We start from the raw sequence: 22409 nt of genomic DNA on the forward strand, positions 1-22409 counted from the left end.
ATAATGGCCCGTGGTACTGATGCCTTGGCTCTAATGACCCGCGAGATCATAGAGACGAGAGGTTTCTCCATGTTCCCCAATCCGTCTCTGCGACCCGACCTCCCGTGGTGATCTAAAGAGGGCCCCCATATCTCGGCCCGATAGAGCAATGCCGAAGCCACCAAGGTATCAAAGAGCCAGAGCTTCATCCGGGGTCCTGAAACTGAACCTGCGAACACATCCTCTCCAATCTACCCAGTGCTGCATGGGCTCTAGTCAGTCTAGTCTCTGCTGCTCTTCTAAGTGAGAATGTGGGTCCGCAAAAAACCACTCCAAGGTAGGTGTAAGCGTCTGTGTACTCCACAGTCTCCTCGCCCTATGTGAATGTAGGTGCTGACCTCCTGATCCACTGTGGGGTGGTATTAAACACCACAACCTTGGTTTTACTAAGGTTAACAGACAAACCACTTTCGTAGAGTATCCAGTTGACGTTGCATTCCCTCTGGGGATTCCGAGATCAACACAATATCATCAGCATATAACAGAAGTGGAATCCATGTCCCTACCAGCTGTGCACCTTTATCCCCATCGCTGTCAATGTAGTCAGAAACCTCATCCACATACATATCGAAAAGAGTAGGAGAGAGCGGGCAGCCTTGCTTCACCCCAATAGTGGAGTGAACCGGTGTAGAAAGTCCCTCCGGGGTGCGTACATGCCCTACTACTGATCTGTACAACGCCATGATTCCCCAAATGAGCTCTGTGGGTACTCCCATTTCCTGTAATATACGCATCAATCTAGCTCTGGGTACTGTGTCAAAAGCTTTGCAGAAGTCCACAAAGCTACAATAGATCCGTCTCCCATGAGATCTGCCTTCCTCGATGATGGCCCTGAGTGTGAAGATATGGTCAAGAGTAGAGAAGCCTCTCCTGAACCCTGCCTGCCCTGTTGCACGCATTCCTTCCCTCTCTGCCCATCTACTCAGCTATTGCTTAAGAATGGATGCATACAACCGTGCCAGTGTGTGCCCAATCATAATAGTGCGATAATTCCCAGGCTCCATGGGGTCTCCTGCCTTGAAGATAGGTACAATCGTAGATAGACTCCAACTGTCCGGTAGGCCCTCACACATGGCACGGTTAAACATAACTGCTAGAAGCTCTGCTAGTAGGTCTTTGGCATGCATGAAATGCTCAACGACTAGGCCATCATGATCATATGCTCTCCCAGTCCTCATCCTGTCAATGGCTTTTTTCACCATCTCAGCGGTGAAAAAAGCATATGTGTGTGGGCATGGGCGGGGGGGTTGGGGAGGGGCGGTTGTCCAGGTACTGTGTACAAGGATGATGCGTACTGACCACAGGTCTCTATGGAGGAAATTGCGGGGGGGGGGGGGGGGGGGGGGGGGGGGGGGGGGGGGGGGGGGTGCTTTGAAAGAGCCGCCATGCCTCCCGCGAGTCCTGACTCAAGAATAGCTGATAAAGATCCTGCTCGAGTCGAGCCAAGAAAGCTCTCTTTTTCCGCCGTACCAGGCGTCGGAAGTCAATCTGTGACTGTTTGTGAGTGACATCCCCCAAAAGCACCTCCCTCTGAAGTTTGGCTCTAGTCTGGCGGCACTCCTCATCGTACCAGCTGTTCTGGGGCATGCTTCCTGATCGGCGGCTCTGCTCAGGCTGGGTGTGTGGGTATGCTTCTGTTGCTGCCTCATGCAATGTCTGTGTCAGTATAGTAGTTAGCTCCTCCAAAGGTCGCCCCGGGTCCTCAGTGCATAGGCGTCTGTAGATCCCGTCCATGTATACAGAATCCGTCTCCCGTGTGAACGTGTAGCAAGTAGGGGCTGCTACCCGTGGCCCGTGTGCTACATTGAACTGGAAAGAGATGGTCATCAACACCAGAGCATGATCTACTGCTACCCCGACTGGTCTGGGCCCAACTATGAGATCCTGGATACTAGCGATGAGATTCGGCTGTGCCATGACATAGTCCACTGTGCTGGCTCCATGTCTGTGTGGGAAGCATGTAAAACCTCCTGCAACAGGAAATCTCTGTAGGCCGTTCAAGATGGCCAATCCATGTGCAGTGCCCATGTCTATCAAGTGTCGCCCATACTCAGTATATTCCACATCGTGTGATAGTCTGGACAGGCCCGTCTCCATGACATCTAGCTCTCTTGGCATCTCCTCTGAAGTATGATAAAACACTGCCTGGTGATGGGCAGTCCTAGCATTGAAGTCCCCTAGTATGATAATGTCACCATCTCTAGAGAACTCCCATATGTCATCATCTAGAATAGAGAAAGGGGACTGTCCTCTGGGTGATGCATAAACTGATGTACTCGGGGGAAAGTAGCAAATAGCTAGGTAGAGATATCTACTTGTCTCTGCTTTCAATCTCACCCACATGTACCTAGCCTATTCATCTCTGCGGGCTATATGTATCAGTGGCTGCAGATCCTCTCTAAATAACATTGCCACTCCCCCCGAGCCCCGTCCTCTGTGCTCTGAGCGTGTCTCCTGTCTGTAAGCTGTCTCCCACCTGTATCCACTGATGTGAGGCATGGGTTGCCCACGGGTCTGGTGTGTCTCAAAGTAAAAGATGATGTCTCTTCCAGTGAAGCTATCCTCAAAAGCACCTACATCAAGACGCATAGATCCATTACAGTTCCAGCCAGCCACTTTGAGTGTGGTCCCATAAGTCTCGCACCGTCATGTGGAGCATCGCTCTAGTATTACCACTTTTCCATCTCGGTAAAAGGCAATCTTGCCTTTTCCCCTTGCCGCTCTAATTTCCGGCATTACTTCCTGCATATGGACGATCTGTGAGAGGGTGAGATCATCCCCGAGAAAGATGCTAGTCTCTTTAAGAGTTGGTCTTTTCTTCAAGAAGGACTTCTTCGCTTCCATGGAGGGAAAACGGAGGATGAGTGCTCTTTCTTTTGAGGTTTCTCCATTGCTTCTATTTTTCTTTATGTTGCCCACTTTCCATGCCCTTGTGTGCGTCGGCTCATGCACCCCCATCAAGGCTGTGAGTTCTTTTACTTCTTCGTCAACATTGCCTTTGTCTTTAAGACCGCAAATTCTAACATGTAAAGCGCGCATCCGTCTCCTTTGTTCCTCCTCTAGTGTTTGATTAATGATAGTGGGTGTGGACGTGGGCGTTAACTCCTTGCCTTTTCCTTTCTTGGCCACCTTGATCCATTTCTCGGCTTCATCAACCTGCTGTTGAGTTTTGGTAAGAACATCCACCCAAGAAGTCGTCATTTCTTTGTGTTGCTCTTCTCCCTCTTTGATGGCCCGTACTTGCTCCTTGATTGTGTTGATTTCTTCGATTACTGAGGGTTGCAGTTCGCCCTCTTCCAGCGTATTTCTTGATCGGGCTTCGGCGAGATCTTTCTTGAGCGACGCAATCTCTGCCTCTTGAGTCGTCACTCGGTCTTCCAGCGTACTTATCTTGCTCTCTTGGATCAGCATGCGTCCTTCGAGTATGTTTATTGTGCCCCAGAGCTTGCGGTTCATCTTGGTAGTGGCCTCCGTCATTTCCTCTTTGCACTTTTGTATGGCATTCTCTAGGGCGTCGGCTTTATCGTTCAGCTTCCTCATGCTTGATCGCCATCCGTCAAGGGGTCCCTAAGCGTACATGTGCACCCACACTAGTAGCAGGCACGGCAGCTGGACGAGTGGGGTGGCGTGGAGCTACGAGAGAGTGCAGACGAGAGATAGAGAGAGGGGGGAGGGGGATATCAAAAGGAATAAAATGAAATGATATATTAGAGTGCAGACGAGAGAGGGAGGGGGGTATCAAGAAAGAAAAAAGAAAATAAAATAAATAAAATGGAATGAAGTGATATGCTAACGTCTTCAAAAGGTCAAATTGACCTATGAGAGCCAGTTTATACACCAACAGACTCCCGTATCCCGGCCCCAAAAAATAAATAGATGAGAAAGAAAGATTTTATTAACGTCTTCGAAAGGCTGAACTTAGTCTATGATACAGATCAAATGTATATGTGGTATAGCCTCTGTTTTAGGGAGTATTTCTGCCAAATTTTAGAGAGAGAAATTTCAAAGAAACTCTGCCTGGAAAGAGAAAGATGTTTAGAAAGAAAATACTCTGGAGAGAAAAAACAGGTTTAGCAAGAGAAATCATCTCTACAGAGCAGAGAAAGAATCTAAAGAGAGAAAGTTCAATGCCAGAATTCAGGCTTTGACACAGTTTGGCACGGATCACCTTCCTGGAGAGAAAATACATATAGATGGATGCAATTGCATCTTTGACACAAGCTCCAATGGTGCCAAAAAATGATCACTCCCATAAGAGTAGTGGTGCTTGAAATGCACACTCATTCAAAGGATACAAATATTGCTGTGAATGTGTTGGCCATAACTTGTTTTTCTCACAAGATGCAAACCAATTTATAGATAAGCCATTTAAATAGTCATGATACTTATTTCGGAAATTTCCTCCAGGACTCACCAGATAAGATTCCAGGAAGCCCATGTTTCTCAGCACCCGTCACTGGAGACTGTAGCAACCCAGTGAGGCCCTGCCAATGAAACAAGAGGACCCATGAAAACAAGAGGCCAGTATGATATAACCAATTAGTTCAGGGCAGTTGCACTTGTAAAGCAGAAACACACACCTCTAGCAATTCGCTAATCACACCATAATCTTGAAACCCAGGATCTTGCTGATGTCCTAGTGCCAAACTCGTTACACCCTGCACCAATTTTAACCAATACTTTAACAGCACAATGCAGACTCAGAAAACATGGACGTGCACATATATCAACAACAACACGACAACCGTACTTACCTTTTTTGCTACCCTGCTAATTAATGTTGCAGCATTACTGACGGCAAATACTGTATTGTTCACCAGACTTTGAGTTCCTTCAGCAAAACCTCCAACCAGTTGTCTTGGACTCTGCTTAGATACGCATTCAATCTTTGCTACATTGGATAAACTTGACCTGAGTATTAGCACTACAAGTCAGAGCACCTGTACAAAGCTCTTTGCTGGTGCAGCAACGAAGTCATGAACACCTGATCCTAAGCTCTTCATGAAGCCCATAGGGTTTCCCAGAAATCCCGCAGAACCAAGAATCTAGAATTCAAATCGGTGGAGTAAGCAGTGGGAAAAAGTAACTTCACAAGATAGAAAGTCCATTCTTATTCTGTCCTTTGTTCCAACATCAAAATGAAAGAAGAAACAGTCTTCATTAATTTTCTCTAGTCTTTGTTCCAACATCAATGATGCAGTATTACCTTGTAGATTTCATGTAGCAATTGCCGAGTGTAGTGCCTGACAATCATCCCCCTGATTGCATCCCATCGCGCTAAGGGATGCGCAATAGAAAGTTCTCGCAATTGAACAGGAGCTCCCTCAATGTCAAACAATGCCATTAAGCTTCGCTGCAAATGCCAGCAGTCATGATACTACCTTTCTCTCATATCAATCAATCTACTAAGATAATTTCTCCAAAGGACAATTACCTGCACAAATGGTCCTGATTCCCCAAGAAAACTGTGCGACTGTCTAACAGACACATGCCTGTCTGTCCATGGAATGCTAGAGAAGCTGAACCAGTCCAAGTTTTTGCATGAGAGACCATGTCTTCCCCGTAAAATTGAAGAAACACAAACATCAAGGGAAAGGTGCATACTTTACCTTACAGTTACCTCAATGGGTGCTATTGACAGAGACTCTATGTACACTTTTTTCCCACCTCTTGCTAAGAAGAGAACTTTTAAACTTTGACTATGCAAACAATGAACTGCTCGAGCAGGCCAGCACCTGTATATTGCTTCAAATTTCAGGGTCTTCAGAACATGGAGTTGAGTGCTTTTTGGGTCCAACAGTAGCCTATATTTATCAAAAGCCATAGTACTGCTCTCAGCTAAAAAGCTGGACTGAGCATTATTGTCTTGCTGCACTGTATGAAAGCCCATATCATGTGAACCTCTAAAAAACTTGATTAAGCAGCTGACTATTTGTTCATCTAGCTGCACTTCAATTGGAGCTAATCTGCACCAAGATAACATTTCTTCAAACAAATAACTAGAGAAAAGTAATGGAATGAAAGAAAACAAACACAAAACAGCACCGAGCATGTATTTTTTGGAAACAATCTACAGAGCTCACGAAGTGCCTCCACTTTGCAACCACTAAGGTAAAAGCTGATTGATCTGAAAAAACTCCGGCGCTTTTTGAGGATCCTCCTAATGATCCCTCCTCCTTTGCAAGGGTTGATTCATTCAAGCAGCACACACCAGCCAGAACCATGACAGGATATTGAGCAAGTGGGAGCTGATTATCAAACTGAATATACGAGACACTTAAGTTCAAATTTTGTTCATGAGGACTCTGCAACAGCTGCAATGTGACCTCTTTGGCAGTGGCAAATAGGATTTCCTGTGATTAAACGTTCAAGAATGAGCACACTTATTTCTGTTAAAATAATGATTAATTGCTGTTAAGGAACAAATAATAAACGTTACATCCAACCAGCAAAAAATATGACCTCACATGCTTAAACAAAATTTGTGCTACTCATTCCTTTCCCCATTTTTGAAATATTTTAGTCCTGTTTTGCACTGCAAGCTCACAGAAGCTGACTGGTGCAGTCCTTGACCCTGCAGCAAGGTGTTTATCCTTTTACAGTTTATTTTCTTGGTGTTGTGCACCTCTGCGATGTAATTTAATATGAAGCCATCATCATAAACATTCAGGGACCAGCACAGTGCTTCTAAGCTGTAATATAAGGGTTGCAACTGATGGTCATAAGCGAACGCATAGTTGCCATGCGTGACAATAACAGTGGATCAGAATTGACCAAATCAACTTAAAGTAAGTTTTTAAAAAGGAGAAATGAATAGTGCTATTCCATGCATGGGGTCGATGCGGATTGAGCTGCAATCGCTACTTGCTGTGCTTCCTCCCCACGTGCTTGCCCCCCGCTCGCCTATGGTGAGTGGCAGCTGGCTCTGTCAGAATGTGGAGTATTTGGGTCTCCCGAACTAGTGCTTCATATGCAGATAGATGGGCCATCTTGCAAAGGCATGTCCTCGCAGGAGACCTCGACCGGAACTTCTTCAGAGATGGGAGGTCAATCATTTGATGGTTGGAAGCAGGTACATGGCCATCGCCGCCAAGGACGAGCTCGCCACACGGTCCCCTTGGTGAGCAAGATACTTCTGAGGAGCTGCTGACGTGGAAGGTCTGTATGGATTTTCCATAAATTGCGCTGCTGTGTTGATGTGGCAGGCTGTATGGATTTTTTAAAATTACGCTGGTTGCTTTTGGGAGTCCCCAGTGCTAGCTTTTGAGAGCAAATGCTTTTGGGTTTGGTGTTTTTGAACTAATGCTTTTTGGGGCTCTGCTTTTGAGCATCCCTTGTAAGTTTATAAGAGCCCCTGGGGACTCACGCTGCCGAGCATTTGGACGCAAAGGTCCGTCGGGAGATGTTCCTTGCAATGATTAATGATAAAGAAATTCCGAAAGGGACACTAGACTTTGGGGCCAATACGTCTAGGCACGGAACTACGCCGGGCCGTGTCTACTTCTCTCTCTATCCCGCCAAACAAACCCCCCCCCCCCCCCCCCCTCCCCCCCAAATTCCGAATCAACTTCAGATTCATTTCCTTTCTCCTTAGTGTTTTAGGGTTAGTGTTAGTGTTAGTTCTTTGTAATTTCCGTACTCAGACATGATATCAGATTCACCAATTGTAACTTTTTCGGTCTCATAGATCATTTTGGCCTTTCGAAGACGTTAATATAACATTTCATTTCATTTCTCTCTCTCTCTCTGACTTTGTATCAGATCCACCACATTGTAGCTTTCTGGTCTCATAGGTCACTTTGGCCTTTTGAAGACGTTAATATAACATTTCTTTTTTTTTCTCTCTCTCTCTCTCTCTCTGGTCTCATAGGTCACTCTGGCCTTTTGAGGATGTTAATATAACATTTCATTTCATCTCTCTCTCTCTCTCTCTCTCTCTCTCTCTCTCTCTCTCTCTCTCTCTCTCTCTCTCTCTCTCTCTCTCTCTCTCTCTCTCTCTCTCTCTCTGAGAGCACTCCCCTCCCCCAGTGATTACTTCTCCTGATGTGTGGGGCCAGTATGCGGCATCGTTATATACGGTTCCTGGGCAGGATCCCCTTCCAGATCCTACAGAGCCATGTCCACCTACGAGCACCTTCTTTACCACTGAGATGGTAAAGAGAGCCATTGACAGGATGAGGACCCGGAGGGCTTACGATCATGACGGTCTAGTAGCGGAGCACTTTATACATGCTAGGGATATGCTGATGGAGGTTCTTGCAGTGTTGTTCAATCGTGCCATGTGTGAGGGATTACCTGAGACTTGGAGGTTGTCTACTATTGTGCCTATATTCAAGGCAGGTGATCCTACAGAGCCTGGAAATTACCGCACTATTATGGTTGGACACACACTGGCACGATTGTATGCATCCATTATTGAGCAGCAGTTGAGTAACTGGGCAGAGGGTGAGGGTGTACGGGCAAAGGGACAGGCAGGTTTCAGGAGGGGTTTCTCCACTCTTGACCATATTCTGACACTCAGAGCTATCATTGAGGAGGGCAGGTCACATGGGAGACGGATTTATTGTAGCTTTGTGGATTTCCGCAAAGCATTTGACATGGTACCGAGAGCTCGACTGATGCGCAGACTGCAGGAGATGGGGGTGCCCACAGTGTTGATTTGGGGGATTATGGCTTTATACAGATCAGTGATGGGACATGTACGCACCCCAGAGGGGATATCTGACTTAGTTCACTCCACTATCGGGTGAAACAGGGTTGCCCATTGTCTCCTACTCTATTTGGTATGTATGTTGATGAGGTGTCTGATTACATTGACAGAGAGGGTGATAGAGGTGCCCAGCTGGCAGGGACGTGGATCCCATTGTTGTTATATGCTGATGATATTGTCTTGATCTCTGACTCACCAGAGGGTATGCAGCGACAGTTGGATGCATTACACAGTTTTGCAGAGGATAGTGGATTGTCTGTAAACCTTGGTAAAACCAAGGTCATGGTGTTTAACACCACACCGCAGTGGATCAGGAGATCGGCACCGACCTTCACGTATGGTCAAGAGATTGTGGAGTATACAGATGCATACACTTACCTTGGGATAGTCTTCACTGGGCCGAGGTTTTCTTTGGGAGAGCAGCAAAGACTAGACTGACCAGAGCTTATGCGGCCTTGGGAGGCTTGGAGAGGATGTGTTCGCAGGTTCAGTTCCAGGAACCTCGGACAAAGTTATGGCTCTTTGATACTTTAGTAGCCTCAGCTATGATGTATGGGGTACAGGTATGGGGACCTTCTGTAGGCCAGGATGGTTGGAGACGTATGGAGAGGCCCTTGGTATCTATGATCTCCCGATTGATTAGAGCCAAGGCCTCCGTACCTCACGCGATCATTCGAGCAGAGCTAGCTGCCCCCCCCATGGAGATTGAGGCGCTTACCAGATCAGTGTCCTTTGTGCACAGCCTATGGGATACTACTAGAGACAGATATGCTAGATTGGCCCTTGAGTCTTCCAGACAGTTAGCTCTACAGGGGGACACTTCATGTTGGTATGCACAGATGACTTCATGGTTTCAGACGCATGGCTTCACCATGGACAGGTTGCCCCCTTTCCAGTATTCTCTTCAGGCACCCTCGCTGTCTCTTACACGGGTGGAGATCACTAGACTCATTCGTCAGGACCTGATCCAGCTCGACACCATGAGGACATGGATAGAGCCGCCTCAGGAGTTGAGCACGAAGATGGCTTTCTATAGAGAGCATCTTCTCCACCTCACAGGAGATGGGTTTGTGATTCGACCCAGCTACATGGACACACATATGTCTCATGGTTTGCGTTGTGCCATTGGTCAGATACGCACATCCTCACATCAGCTCGAGATTGAGACCGGTAGATTCAGAGGGATACCAGCAGACAGCAGGATATGCCGATTATGCCAGAGAGAGCCAGAGACAGAGTTGCACTACATATGTCATTGCACAGTGTTCTATGAGATACGGGGGCGTTTCCACTGCTTATTCAGAGAGGGTTTTGGTCCTCTATCTAGGGTCATGAGTTATGAGGATCAGAGATGTCTTGGACTATATCTACTTGAGTTACACAGGTATAGAGACACTTTACTGGGGAGAGCTAGAGAGAGGCAGTCCCAGAGACACATTACAGATTTCTTTTCACTAGATATGGGACAGCCAGAGGAGCAGCCACCACTGCAGAGCTCGTCCCACACTCATTCGACCACTACTGGCACTCTCATCGACCGAGCATTGGAGCTACAGAGATACAGACGACCGCGACTGAGGAGAGGAGCTACACAGCATCGACGGAGACTACAACAGAAGATTCGAGCCATACTCTCTCGACATCCAGAGTGCAGATGAGGATGGATCCTCACCATTTCTTCCATCTTTGTTTCACACACTGTTACATCCAGTTTACCGGGTACCTATTGTATCAGCTGCTACACCCACGTAGTTTTAGATTGTAGTAGTAGTAGTAGTATTTTGTTCCACTTCTAGTTCTTTTGTACCCAGACATGGTATTAGATTCACTATTTTGTAACTGATTGGTCTCATAGGTCATTTTGGCCTTTTGAAGACGTTAATATAACATTTCATTTCATTTCATTTCTCTCTCTCTCTCTCTCTGACTTTGTATCAGATCCACCACTTTGTAACTTTCGGGTCTCATAGGTCATTATGGCCTTTTGAAGACGTTAATATAACATTTCATTTCATTTCATTTCTCTCTCTCTCTCTCTCTCTCTCTCTCTCTCCCTGCGCGCTGCTCCCTGCGCGTTGCTCCCTCCTGCGCGCTGCCTCCCCTGCGCGCTGCCCCACCCCTGTGCGCTGCTCCCTCCTGCGCGCTGCCCCCCCCCCCCCCCCCCCCCCCCCCCCCCCCCCCCCCCCCCCCCCCTGTGCGCTGCTCCCTGCACGCCAAGACGACCAGCCCATCCATTGAGCACACACACCCCATCCCCATCCCCTGCCCGCTGCCCCCTCCTCTCTGACCGTCTTGTTTATTGCCGTACCCGCAGCCATCTCTCTCTCTCTCTCACACACACACACACACACGGATACATACCCACACACACACTACACACATACACACATACACACACGCTGAGTGTTCTCTTCCCCTTCTCCCCTCTTCTTCACAATATGAAGAGAGGGTAGCTACGAAGACAACCATGTCTTCCCCCATCATCAAGACGCCGACACCGACAACGAAGACAACGTCCTTTATGCTCACGAACAAGAGGCTTGCACAATTGGAGAAGGACATGAAAGAATGGCGGATGGAGAGAGAGATATGGAAGGAGGAGAAAGCCACCTTCATCAAGCTATGGAACGAAGAGAAGGAGGACATGAGAGCGGAAATCCAAAATCTCAAAGAGGAGAAGGAGAGAAGGGAACGGGAGAACGAGAAGGAGAGGGAGAGATGGAGGAAAGAGCAAGAAGAGATGAAGGCACAAATTGATCTCCTTCATGCTTCCATCACATCCCTCACCCCCGAGGAAGGAGAGATTAAAGGGGAGGCTAAGGAAGCCCTCAAGGAGGAGATCACCAAAGCCCTCACCGCAAGCATTGAGGACAAATTAGAGGCCACCAAAGAAGGATGGGTCGAAGTGGTCAAAAAGAACATCAAGAAGGTAGCAAGAGAGGAAGCCCAAAAAGATGAGGTACTCATCGTACACACAACCATCGAAGAGGAGAAGATGCGACAAGCTCGCCGTCTCAATGTGCGAGTGACCGGCATCAAAGAAGAAGAAGGGTCTACACCCGAAAGCGATGGGAAAGCTTTATGCAAGAAAGTGGGATACAAGGAAGAAGAGATCCCTTTCTCCAAAGTTTGGAGAGCCGGCAAAGATCCAAAGAAAAGAGCTCTCATCCTCCAATTCGCCTCCGAGGAGTCTCGAACTTCCTTCCTCCGAAAGAGGGTCATCTTGAGAGGGATAGAAGGCCCCCCGATTTATCTTGATGATGACCTCACAAAGATGCAACAAGATCACCGTCGCGCGTGCATGCCTCGAGTCCACCAAGCCCGCAAAGAAGGGAAGAAGGCAGTATATCGAGATGGTAGGGTTATCATTGATGGCAAGACCATCGCATAGGGACTCGCGGCCTGTGGGACACACGAGGAGATTCATGTCACGGTTTGGAATTGCAATGGAGACCTATGGACACACCCAGAGAGACTTGAGGAGGTGATGAGAGGTCAAGACATCATTCTACTTACAGAGACACACGAGAGCCCGGAGAGAGGGTTACCACGGATACATGGATTCCAGTGGGAGTCTCTACATCGAGGATGTATGCGCCAGCACACCACTCGCGGCTCAGGAGGAGTGGCCATACTCTTTAGACAGGGGCTTCACAGCAGACTACAGATTGTTGCCCGGGACCCACAGGCCCGCTACATGTGGATTCGCCTCGAGCTCTCACGAGACAGGATCGTCTACATTGCCCTTTGCTACTTTGCTCCCACATGCTCCAGATTCGCCCCTATTGAGCAGGAGTCACCGTACGCATGCCTCACGGAGGAGATTATGGAGTATTCCACACTGGGTGAAGTCTTCCTTATGGGAGACTTCAATGCTCGTACGCGCAGTGAACAGTGTGAGGCATATGACCATGAGGACCCAGAGGCACTACACACTCTAGATGAGGAGGCTACTATGAGAGATACAGCAGACAGAGCTCCAGTCACAGCCTACGGACGACATCTACTTCGACTTGGCTCCCAGCACCGTCTTGTTATTTATAACGGGATGGTCCAGTGGCCCACCTCAGGGGGCCTGACTTGTATGCCACATGGAGTTGCAGCAGAAGGGGGGAGTACAGTCGACTATATTCTGGGACCCAGGGAGGCTACACACCTTATCACATCCTTCACCATTCCACCCATACCCATCGGAGCCGACCACACATACCTCTCTTTCTCCATCACCGGAGATACCATCCCACACAGCTCCACAACACACACTCCACACACCACCATCCATTTCACACATGAGCTCGCCTCTATTTACTCGGCCAAGGTCGAACATGGCCTATGCCTCCTCCACCCATCCACACCACTCTCAGTTCTCACATCACATATCTCTTCCGTTCTCCACACTTCAGCTATTAGCTCTTTTCCACACACCACTCACACAGGACGCACTCCCCCCCCCGGGACTATGCCTCAGAACCGCTGGTATGATGATGAGTGCAGAGAGCTATACCGACGCCTCCGTGCACGGAGAGCCTTAGGAGAGATCACAGAGAGAGAGGCCAGACGGCATATGAAGACGCTGACACGCCAAAAGCGGCGAGCATTCGAAGAGGCACAGGAGCTTGAACTATACCACCTATTCATGAGCATGGATAGCGCGACGGCATGGCGCACCCTGCGCGAGCCACGTCCGACTACAGCTATTGAGGATCCACAGATATGGCATGATTATGCAGAGCGACTTTATGAAGTGCCAGGGCAACCTCCTATCCCACAACCACACGAGCCACGCCCCACGTGCTCCTCCTTCTTTACAGTAGAGATGGTAGAGAGGGCCATACGCCGCATGCAGCACAGACGATCAGCTGACCATATTGGATTACAGAGTGAGCACATCATTTATGCGGCCTCCACTATAGCCCCGTTGATTGCACAAAAATATCAAATTATCAAGGAATGCATTAAATACAAAAATATTCTTGTGCAAATACTTTCTTGCGTGTGAAGCCAAGCGTCTTTTGAACATAATATTGTTATGTATCTAAGTCGTCTATTTATAACCACAACACACACACAAAATCTAAACACAAGGTCCTCTTAGGAGATTAGGTGCATTAGAACACTAGCTCTGGAGTACACTTTTTCTCTGGTTTTTGCACAGAACCCCTCTCAATAGTTCTTGCGTAGCTTGACAAGTGTTAACCAAAGTGTACAAAGATCTTAGATGGGGGTCTTATTCACAATCACAATAGTTCCTTGACTTGAGTGGTTTCAAAATGAACTACCAAATTTACTCTCCCTTTTTAGATTTTCTTCTAAACTTGATGTCTTTTTAGGAAAAGACTACATTTAAATGGATAGCTCAATTGAGGGTAAACTTCCACCTTGCTATAAGAGAAAAAAATCAATGGAGATCATTCTTAAAGCTCTAAATGTGTCTCATGATAGCTAAAATGTGTCTCATGATAGCTAAGATCATGGTCCACACTCCTAAATTATAGTGCTAATCATAACTTGGCCCTGTCCATGGAAGGACCTTCCACTTAAAGCATAAAATTTGTAGCTCTCCTATGGGCCAAATCCCTTTTTTGCTTAAAGCTCTTTGGTTTGTATGCATCTGGTGGAATGCACCCCTAAACACGCTTATATTGAGATGCTACTCTACAATGGTATGACCATTCCCCTAAAAAAATTACTTTCAATGGGTGAAATTACCGTGGCATAATTTTGTCTCTTACGCATTAAATTATCAAGGAATGCCCGGTCAGACTACTGACCATGGAGGAGATTGATGAGATCCGCCAGTGACCGATGCTGGATCTCCTGTGATCTAGCTCTCCCAGCTAGCTATTTTAGCTGCTTAGTCCACACCCAGCAATCTAGGATTCCATAGTATTTTATTTTGTCATTTTGTCATCTTGTCATCTTGTTACTCTGACTTTGTATCAGATCCACCACATTGTAACTTTCTGGTCTCATAGGTCACTTTGGCGTTTTGAAGACGTTAATATAACATTTCATTTCATTTTCTCTCTCTGATGGCTTTCTACAGAGAGCATCTTCTCCAGCTCACGGAGGACGGTTTTGTGAGGAGACCCAGATAGATGGACACTCACTTGTCTCATGGGATACGATGTGCTATTGGCCAGATACGCACATCTTCACACCAGTTGAGGATCGAGACTGGGAGATATAGCAGAGTACCAGTAGAGGCTACGACATGCCCCCTGTGTGACCAAGAGCCTGAGACAGAGTTGCACTACACATGCCACTCCCTCGTCTACTACGAGATATGCGGCCGCTTCCACTGCTTGTTCAGAGAGGGCTTCGAACCACTCTCTAGAGTCATGCGGTACGAGGATCAAAGATGCTTGGGTCTATTTTTGCTCGAGCTACGCAGACACAGAGAGAGCATGATGATGGGAGAGGCCAACCAATCTTAGAGACGGATCACAGACTTCTTTAGAGCAGACATTGGACATCCGGAGGAGCTACTACCACATGAGAGCTCGCCGCCTCACACCAGAGGCACACTGATCGACCGAGTGACCGAGCTAGGGAGATGTAGCAGGGCTACAGTGTCACTTCACAGGACAGGCAGACAGTTGGACAGTTAGTCACAGTTGGTCTGGTTCACACTAGACGGACCCTCTGGGCTGGGGGTGACACGTGGCAAGGTACCGACGGTGACATCGTGGCCAGGTCACCACAACCACTCAGTTTGGAGATAGACTTAGCTAACTGGACATTTATGAGACGTTGGTGGCTCTTTATGGTTGTACATATGAGTAGTCACTTGAGCCAGTGGGATTATCTTGTACATAGTCGTCTAGAGTGGGTCTTTACACAAAGCACGTCTTCACCATCCCGACACATCTGAGCCTCGACACCCCCATTGTACCTGTGAGTCCTGGGCTGGAGCTGAGTGTGCTGCCACGCCAGAGTCTATATCAGTCTTTGAGATAGTCGAGTCATATGTTCTAGTCTGCTGTTGTGTCTTTGCGAGCTCTATTGACGTCTATTGTTCCTTTCTGTTCAGTCTGTTTGAGGGAGATTCAGTCTATTTGAGTGAGATTGTCACGCACATTGCACTGAGGACTACCCATTGTAGAGAGTACGACACATTATCCGCGCTACAGGTGCTCACATTTTGGCGATCACGGTGGGACCTCAACTGAAATCTCACTCTGTGAGGTGCAAATCTTGAAGCTAGTTAGGGTTATCTAGCTTCGCCGATCGCCTTGCATTGTTCTCCTATCGCCTGGTCCAATTGGTCTAGTCCCCTCTGGCCTGATCCAACTGGTCTAGTCCTCTCTCGCCCTGGTCCAACCTGTCCTCGTCCCTGGTCTAGACCTCCTCGACCCCGGTCTAGTCCTCCTCGTCCCTCGTCCAACCTGGTCTAGTCACTTGCCTGGTCTAGTAGAGTCTAGACCAATCTTCAGCCAGCCAGTTCAAGGTTGTCTTGCCCAAAGGTTGGTTGGATTGGTAGTCACTGCATGACACATACAAGGCGGTCAGTCGAGTGTCAAAGCGCACTACTGAGCCCTCTGAAGAACTACAACAGAAGACGACCTTTGGTACCGAGTAGAAGTTCATCAACCTCGTCACCTATCCCTCCACATACATCACCAATTCCTTCATCCGCTTCCACATCTTCCAGATCACCTTCTCTAGTAAAGCTCTCTCCTATTTTGCTACAGGCTACTGTGCTACAGGCTCAGCAAGGGGCCATGGAGCCGTTGGCTAGCATTTTGGCTAAAGTAAACATCAAGTTTCCTACATTCAAAGGACTCTCTTCAGAAGATGCTGACGACCATGCAAGGAGGTTTGTATCTCTCTGTAGGGGTCGTGGTCTTAACAGGGAAGATGCTTACTTGGTACTCTTTCCATCCACCTTGAATGGCTTAGCAGACAAATGGTACAGCCAGTTTGCAGAGAACCATTTTGCAACTTGGGCAGCCTTAAGGCAACAGTTCTGTGCAGCTTTCAGGCCCGGTGACTACCAGGAGAAGGTGTTGGATGAGTTAGCCAACATGGTGCTCCAGCCAGAGGAGACTTTTGCAGAGCTTATGACTAAGACCAAGTCTCTGGTTGCCAAGCTTCCTCAGCAACCCGGTGAATTCATGGTGAAGAAGTGGGTGGAGAAGGCGCTTCCCAAAACTTCTCAACAAAAACTCCGAGAGAGTCTCCGGCCCGACGCCACTTTGGAGGAGTTCATCGTAGCTGCTACCAGGATAGAGGGGGCTAGGAAGCTGTTCAACAACTCCCCTCACACACAGACCTCCTCTGTGTTTCCGGAAAGTCCTGCTGATCCATTGACTTCTTTACATAAAGAACTTGAAGCCCTAAAACTACAACGCGCTCTTCAAGAGGAGAAAAATCTCTCTCTTCGTCAGGAGAAACCCCACATCTTGAGGCTTTGGATCAAATCAAGAGAGAGCTAGAAGAGCTTCGGTCTCAACAAGAGACTAAGGCTATGGTATGGTGCAGCTCGTGTCACTCTCCAGGGCATCCTCCACAGGACTATCCCCTTCAGGGTTATTGCCACTTTTGTGAAAAATCTGGACACGAAGACAAGGATTGCTACTATATCAAGGGGTTGCGGCAAATACAACAAAGTCTAGGTCCTTCTCTGCAACAAGGACTAGCACCTGCATCGAACATGGTCTCACCCTATGGCCATCAAAACCCGTTGCCACCTCTGCTGACAACACCACCTATGCAGCAAGGTATGCACAATAACTTTGCATCTCCCAGCTTTTATCATACTAGTACTCCTTCAATTCCCCGAAGCTTCTACACGTCAACCTCCGGTCCCATGCAGCAAGGGCAGAGACCACCTCGCCCCTCAAATAGGCCAATTTTGTGCTACAGGTGCGGGGAGTATGGACACTATCAGAGCAAATGTCCCGTACCAAAAGGGTCCCCTCCTTGCCGACATTGCCTTGAAGCTAAGCATCACTATAGTAAGGAATGCCCAAAACAACGAGCGTCCAAATCTGCAAGCACAAGCCAAGAGGAGTTTACATTTCCAAAGCTTAACCTCATCACAGTAAGCTCTATTCCACAGGCACCGCCTTCCACTCTTGTAGTTGCCTCTCAAGAAGGGTTGAAGCAAGTGGAAGAGCCGGCTGGGGTGCTCACACGGGCACAGAGAGCTGCTCTTGGCCTCAGCCTCCCTAGTGGTCCAATCTTTCCATCTCCTGTCACACAAATGAGTCAACCTCCAGTAGTAGCTGGCAAACCAGCAAGTAGTGTCAAGAGCCAGCCTACCTCGCTTCTATCAGATATTGATGGTGCTTTCATCGAAGCAGTAGAGGACTCGCAGAAGCTTAACATACCAGAGCAAGCTCTAATCAAAGGAAACAAGCCCACAGCAGAGTCTATCTTGAAAAACACTTTCCAACAAGTGTCACTGTACGACATGCTTCGACTTGATGCAAATTTTAGAAGTGACACCCTTTCCATCATCCAGTCTCTGTACCCTGGTGCAAGGCCTAGTGGCGGGTACCTACCTGTGCAGCCCTTGGAGTCCTACCTGATTTCATATCCAGCTGCTCCCCTCACCGACTATAAAAGTCCTCATCTCACTGTGTCTATTCTTGGGCATCAATTCTCAGGCGTCATAGTGGATGGTGGATCTGGGATCAATCTGATGCCAAAATTTACTATGTTGGCCTTAGGCTTGCAGCCTACCCGCCCTACTCCATTCACTGTTACATTGGCAGACCAGAGGACAGTCTACCCTGTGGGCATAGTAGAGAAGGTGCCTCTGATGATACAAGACTTCACATTTAGCTTGGATTTTGTGGTGGTCAGTCTTCCTCAGGTGGAGGGAGGATTTCCTTTGCTGATTGGTCGACCATGGTTGAGGCATACTAAGGCACTTCATGATTGGGGCAACGACGCCATGTGGATACATACTCCTGGCTCCCCCATGCAACCAATTCGGCTCGAAGGAGGTATGGATCCAATGGTTCATCACAGCTCATTGTCAGTACAGTCCAACCCCGACCCTGAGCAGCCCATCCCACCTGACGGGTATGACGACGACCTGCTGTAGTGGTTGGAAGCTACCACCTCGATGCCATGCTATATGGTCTCTATTCAAAACTTACATGTGCCGGGAACACTCTCTCTTCCAACTCCTCAGGCGGACACAGATGTCACAAGTCCTATACTAGACAGTAGTCCTACAGCAGACAGTGGACCAGTCCAAGGAGTAAGTGAGTCAGCCTCAAATTCTCAAGATTCAGATGATCCTCCTATGGAAGCCCTCGGCCTCGGGGAACCTATCACACATCACCGAAGGGGGAAAAAATCTCCTCTGCATGAACTCGCCAATGATTCCCCCCTTCCTCTAACATCTCCCAGGTCGGATGCCCCGCCCACTCTAAGGCACCCGGTTATGTCTGTGTCTGAAGATTTACCCTTCGATGAGCTTCCGTCTGGATGGTTACAAGAAGAGTATGCGGAGTTTCCAAACGCCAACACATGATGTCTCGAAGCTCCAAGAGGCAGCTCATGTTTCAACTTCTGAAGTACCCTCCACAATTACACCTCCTGACCCTGTCAAAGAAGTCAACCTGGGCGACCTTGACAACCCTCGGCACGTCCTCTTAGCAGCTTGGTTATGGGAGCATCCCGCATTACTCAATCAGGTAGTCTCTTTCATACACTCTTTTAAAGATGTTTTTGCTTGGTCCTACAAGGATTTGGAGGGGATCCCACCAGAATTGGGTGTCCACACTATACCTCTGGTTGAAGGGGCTAAGCCTGTAAGAGGCCGAGCTTACAAGCTCAACCCGAAGTATGCTGAGGCGGTCAAGTCGGAGTTGGAAAAAATGAAAGATGCAAGGATCATTGTACCTGTGGAGCACTCTGAGTGGTTATCACCCATGGTGATAGCGCCTAAGAAGCAGTCCAACAAAATCCGTGTGTGCGTAGATTACCGTGCTCTGAATAAGGTAACTATCCCAAATGGTTTCCCAACACCTTTCACTGAGCGTGTGCTCGAAGATGTAGCAGAGCATGTATTGTACAGTTTCATGGATGGGTTTAGTGGATACAATCAGTTGGGCATCCATCTAGGTGATCAGCTGAAAACGGCCTTTGTGACTCCCTGGGGTATTTTTATCTACAATAGAATGTCTTTTGGGTTGAAAAACGCTCCACCTTCTTTCAATCGAGCGGTGTCTCTCATCTTTTGTCTTCTGCTTACGGATCATCTTCGCATCTTCATGGACGATTTTTCGACCTTCTCGGGTGCTCAATGTTCAACCCCAGTGGAAAATTTAGAGGAACACCTCGCTCAGCTCTCTGCTGTCTTCCTCAGGTGCAGAGAGGCACGGCTAAAACTCAATCCTAACAAATGTCACTTTTTGGTCACTAAAGGCACACTTCTAGGCCATGTGGTGTCTGCCGAAGGTTTAGCACCAGACCCAAAGAAGATCGTGGCAATCTTGAAGTTACCACCTCCTATCAATTCGAAAGGTGTTCAGAGCTTTGTAGGCCACACAGGATATCATCGTAGGTTCATACGGATGTATGCACAGGTGGCTCAACCATTGACCCGACTGACTAGTGCTACAGTACCCTTTAAATGGTCAAAACCTGAGGCTGAAGCATTTGAATACCTCAAAAAGCGTCTCATTGAAGCACCTATTTTAGTGGCTCCAGATTGGTCTCTTCCTTTTCATGTGCATACGGATGCCAGTCAGCTGGCTGTGGGGGCTGTGCTGACTCAGGCTAGTAAAGAGTACAACCTGGATCGTCCTGTTCACTATGCAAGTCGCCTGCTCACCAAAGCACAGCGCAACTACAACACCACCGGGAAGGGTTGGCTATGGTGTATTCTTTACAAAAGTTTCGTCATTACTTGTTAGGGGTTCACTTCACTATCATCACACATCATCATGCGCTACGCTATCTTCTAAATAAACCCCAAGTTGAAGGAAGAGTGTGGAGATGGCTACTCATATTCCACGAGTTCGACTTCGAAGTAGTTCTTAGTCCAGGCAAGCGGCACGTCATGGCCGACCATCTCTCTCGCATACACACAGGTGAGCCCAATACTGGGGTTGATGATGATTTTCCTGACAGTCATCTTTTTAAGGTGGACACAACCCCAGAATGGTATGGAGATGTGTTACATCTGCTCTCTACTAGCCTATATCCTGAGAATGCTTCTCCCTTGCAAAAAAGAAGACTCTTGCTAAAGTCTAGACCGTTCTCTTTGATTGGTGGACAGCTCTATACTTCTGAGCCACATGGTGTGCTGCGCAGGTGCGTCTCCCCTCATGAAGTAGACCACATTCTGGAGGATGCACACAGTGGTCCTACAGGTGGACACTACCCTGGTCACATCACAGCACAAAAAATCTTACAGACGGGCTTGTGGTGGCCCTATATATTTCGAGATGCTATTGCTCATGTCAAGATTTGTGATGTCTGCCAGCGATGTGCGCCTAAGCCTAGCAAGCAATCGAATCGCCCTCTCCAGGTATCTATGGCGTGGTTGCCCTTTGAGAGACGGGGTTTGGACTTTGTTGGTCCAGTTACTCCATCTGCTCAACCAGGCAATCGTAAGTATCTCTTGGTAGCAACAGATTATGCAACGAAATGGGCCAGAGTGGTGGCTACCATCGATTGCACAGCCGCCACTATCGCAAAATTTTTGTATGAAAATATTTTTTGCAGGTTTGGGTGTCCTCTGGAAGTCACTAGTGATGGAGGTAGTCATTTTGTCAGCGACTTGATCTCCACTCTCCTCACGACCCCCATTGTACCTGTGAGTAATGCGCAGGAGCTGAGTGTGCTGCCACGCCAGAGTTTGTATCAGTCTTTGAGATGCCTCAACACCCCCATTGTACCTGTGAGTCCTGGGTTGGAGCTGAGTGTGCTGCCACACCAGAGTCTGTATCAGTCTTTCAGATAGTCGAGTCATATGTATGGTCTGCTGTTGTGTCTTTGCGAGCTCTGTTGACGTCTATTGTTCCTTTCTATTCAGTCTGTTCAAGGGAGATTCAGTTTGTTTGAGTGAGATTGCCACGCACATTGCACTGAGGACTACCCACTGTAGAGAGCACGACACATTATCCGCGCTACAAGAGATCCAGACACCCACTACTACGGAGGACTACACAGCATCGACGGAGGCTGCATCAGAGGATTCGGATCACTTTGGCCCGACATGCACGACACCCGGTCAGGCTATTGATTATGGAGGAGATTGATGAGATACGCCAACGACCGATGCTGGATCTTTTGTGATCTGTGATTTAGCTATCCCACGTAGCGTTTCACACCTAGTTGTTTCGGATTCCATAGCATTTTATTCTATTTTATTTTGTCATTTTCATTACTTTGACATTGTATCAGATCCACCACATTGTAACTTTCTGGTCTCATAGGTCATTCTGGCCTTTTGAAGACGTTAATACAACATTTCATTTCATTTTCATCTCTCTCTCTCTCTCTCTCTCTCTCTCTCTCTCTCTCTCTCTCTCTCTCTCTCTCTCTCTCTCTCTCTCTCTCTCTCTCTCTCTCTCTCTCTCTCTCTCTCTCTCTCTCTCTCTCTCTCTCTCTCTCTCTCTCTCTCTCTCTCTCTCTCTCTCTCTCTCTCTCTCTCTCTCTCTCTCTCTCTCTCTCTCTGTGTGTGTGTGTG

At 47.9% G+C, this 22409-nt stretch overlaps 1 protein-coding gene across 5 annotated transcripts in view; it reads right to left on the bottom strand.

The window, feature by feature from the left end:
* The window catches only part of LOC147447386 (vacuolar protein sorting-associated protein, putative (DUF1162)), a 150823-nt gene that overhangs the window by 10248 nt on the left and 118166 nt on the right, over positions 1 to 22409 (bottom strand). For all 5 annotated transcript variants that reach the window (XM_086523198.1, XM_086523201.1, XM_086523199.1 and 2 more), the window contains 8 exons: positions 6085 to 6392; positions 5649 to 6005; positions 5474 to 5558; positions 5246 to 5392; positions 4980 to 5084; positions 4794 to 4904; positions 4620 to 4697; positions 4454 to 4523 (listed from right to left, as the gene is read on the bottom strand). In XM_086523198.1, coding sequence (XP_086379324.1) covers positions 4454 to 4523; positions 4620 to 4697; positions 4794 to 4904; positions 4980 to 5084; positions 5246 to 5392; positions 5474 to 5558; positions 5649 to 6005; positions 6085 to 6392 — 1261 coding nt within the window. The remainder of the gene's footprint in view (positions 1 to 4453; positions 4524 to 4619; positions 4698 to 4793; positions 4905 to 4979; positions 5085 to 5245; positions 5393 to 5473; positions 5559 to 5648; positions 6006 to 6084; positions 6393 to 22409) is intronic.

The sequence above is a fragment of the Adiantum capillus-veneris genome, chromosome 11 (genome assembly GCF_014529385.1).
Source record: "Adiantum capillus-veneris isolate H3 chromosome 11, ASM1452938v2, whole genome shotgun sequence".
NCBI lineage: Eukaryota > Viridiplantae > Streptophyta > Polypodiopsida > Polypodiales > Pteridaceae > Adiantum > Adiantum capillus-veneris.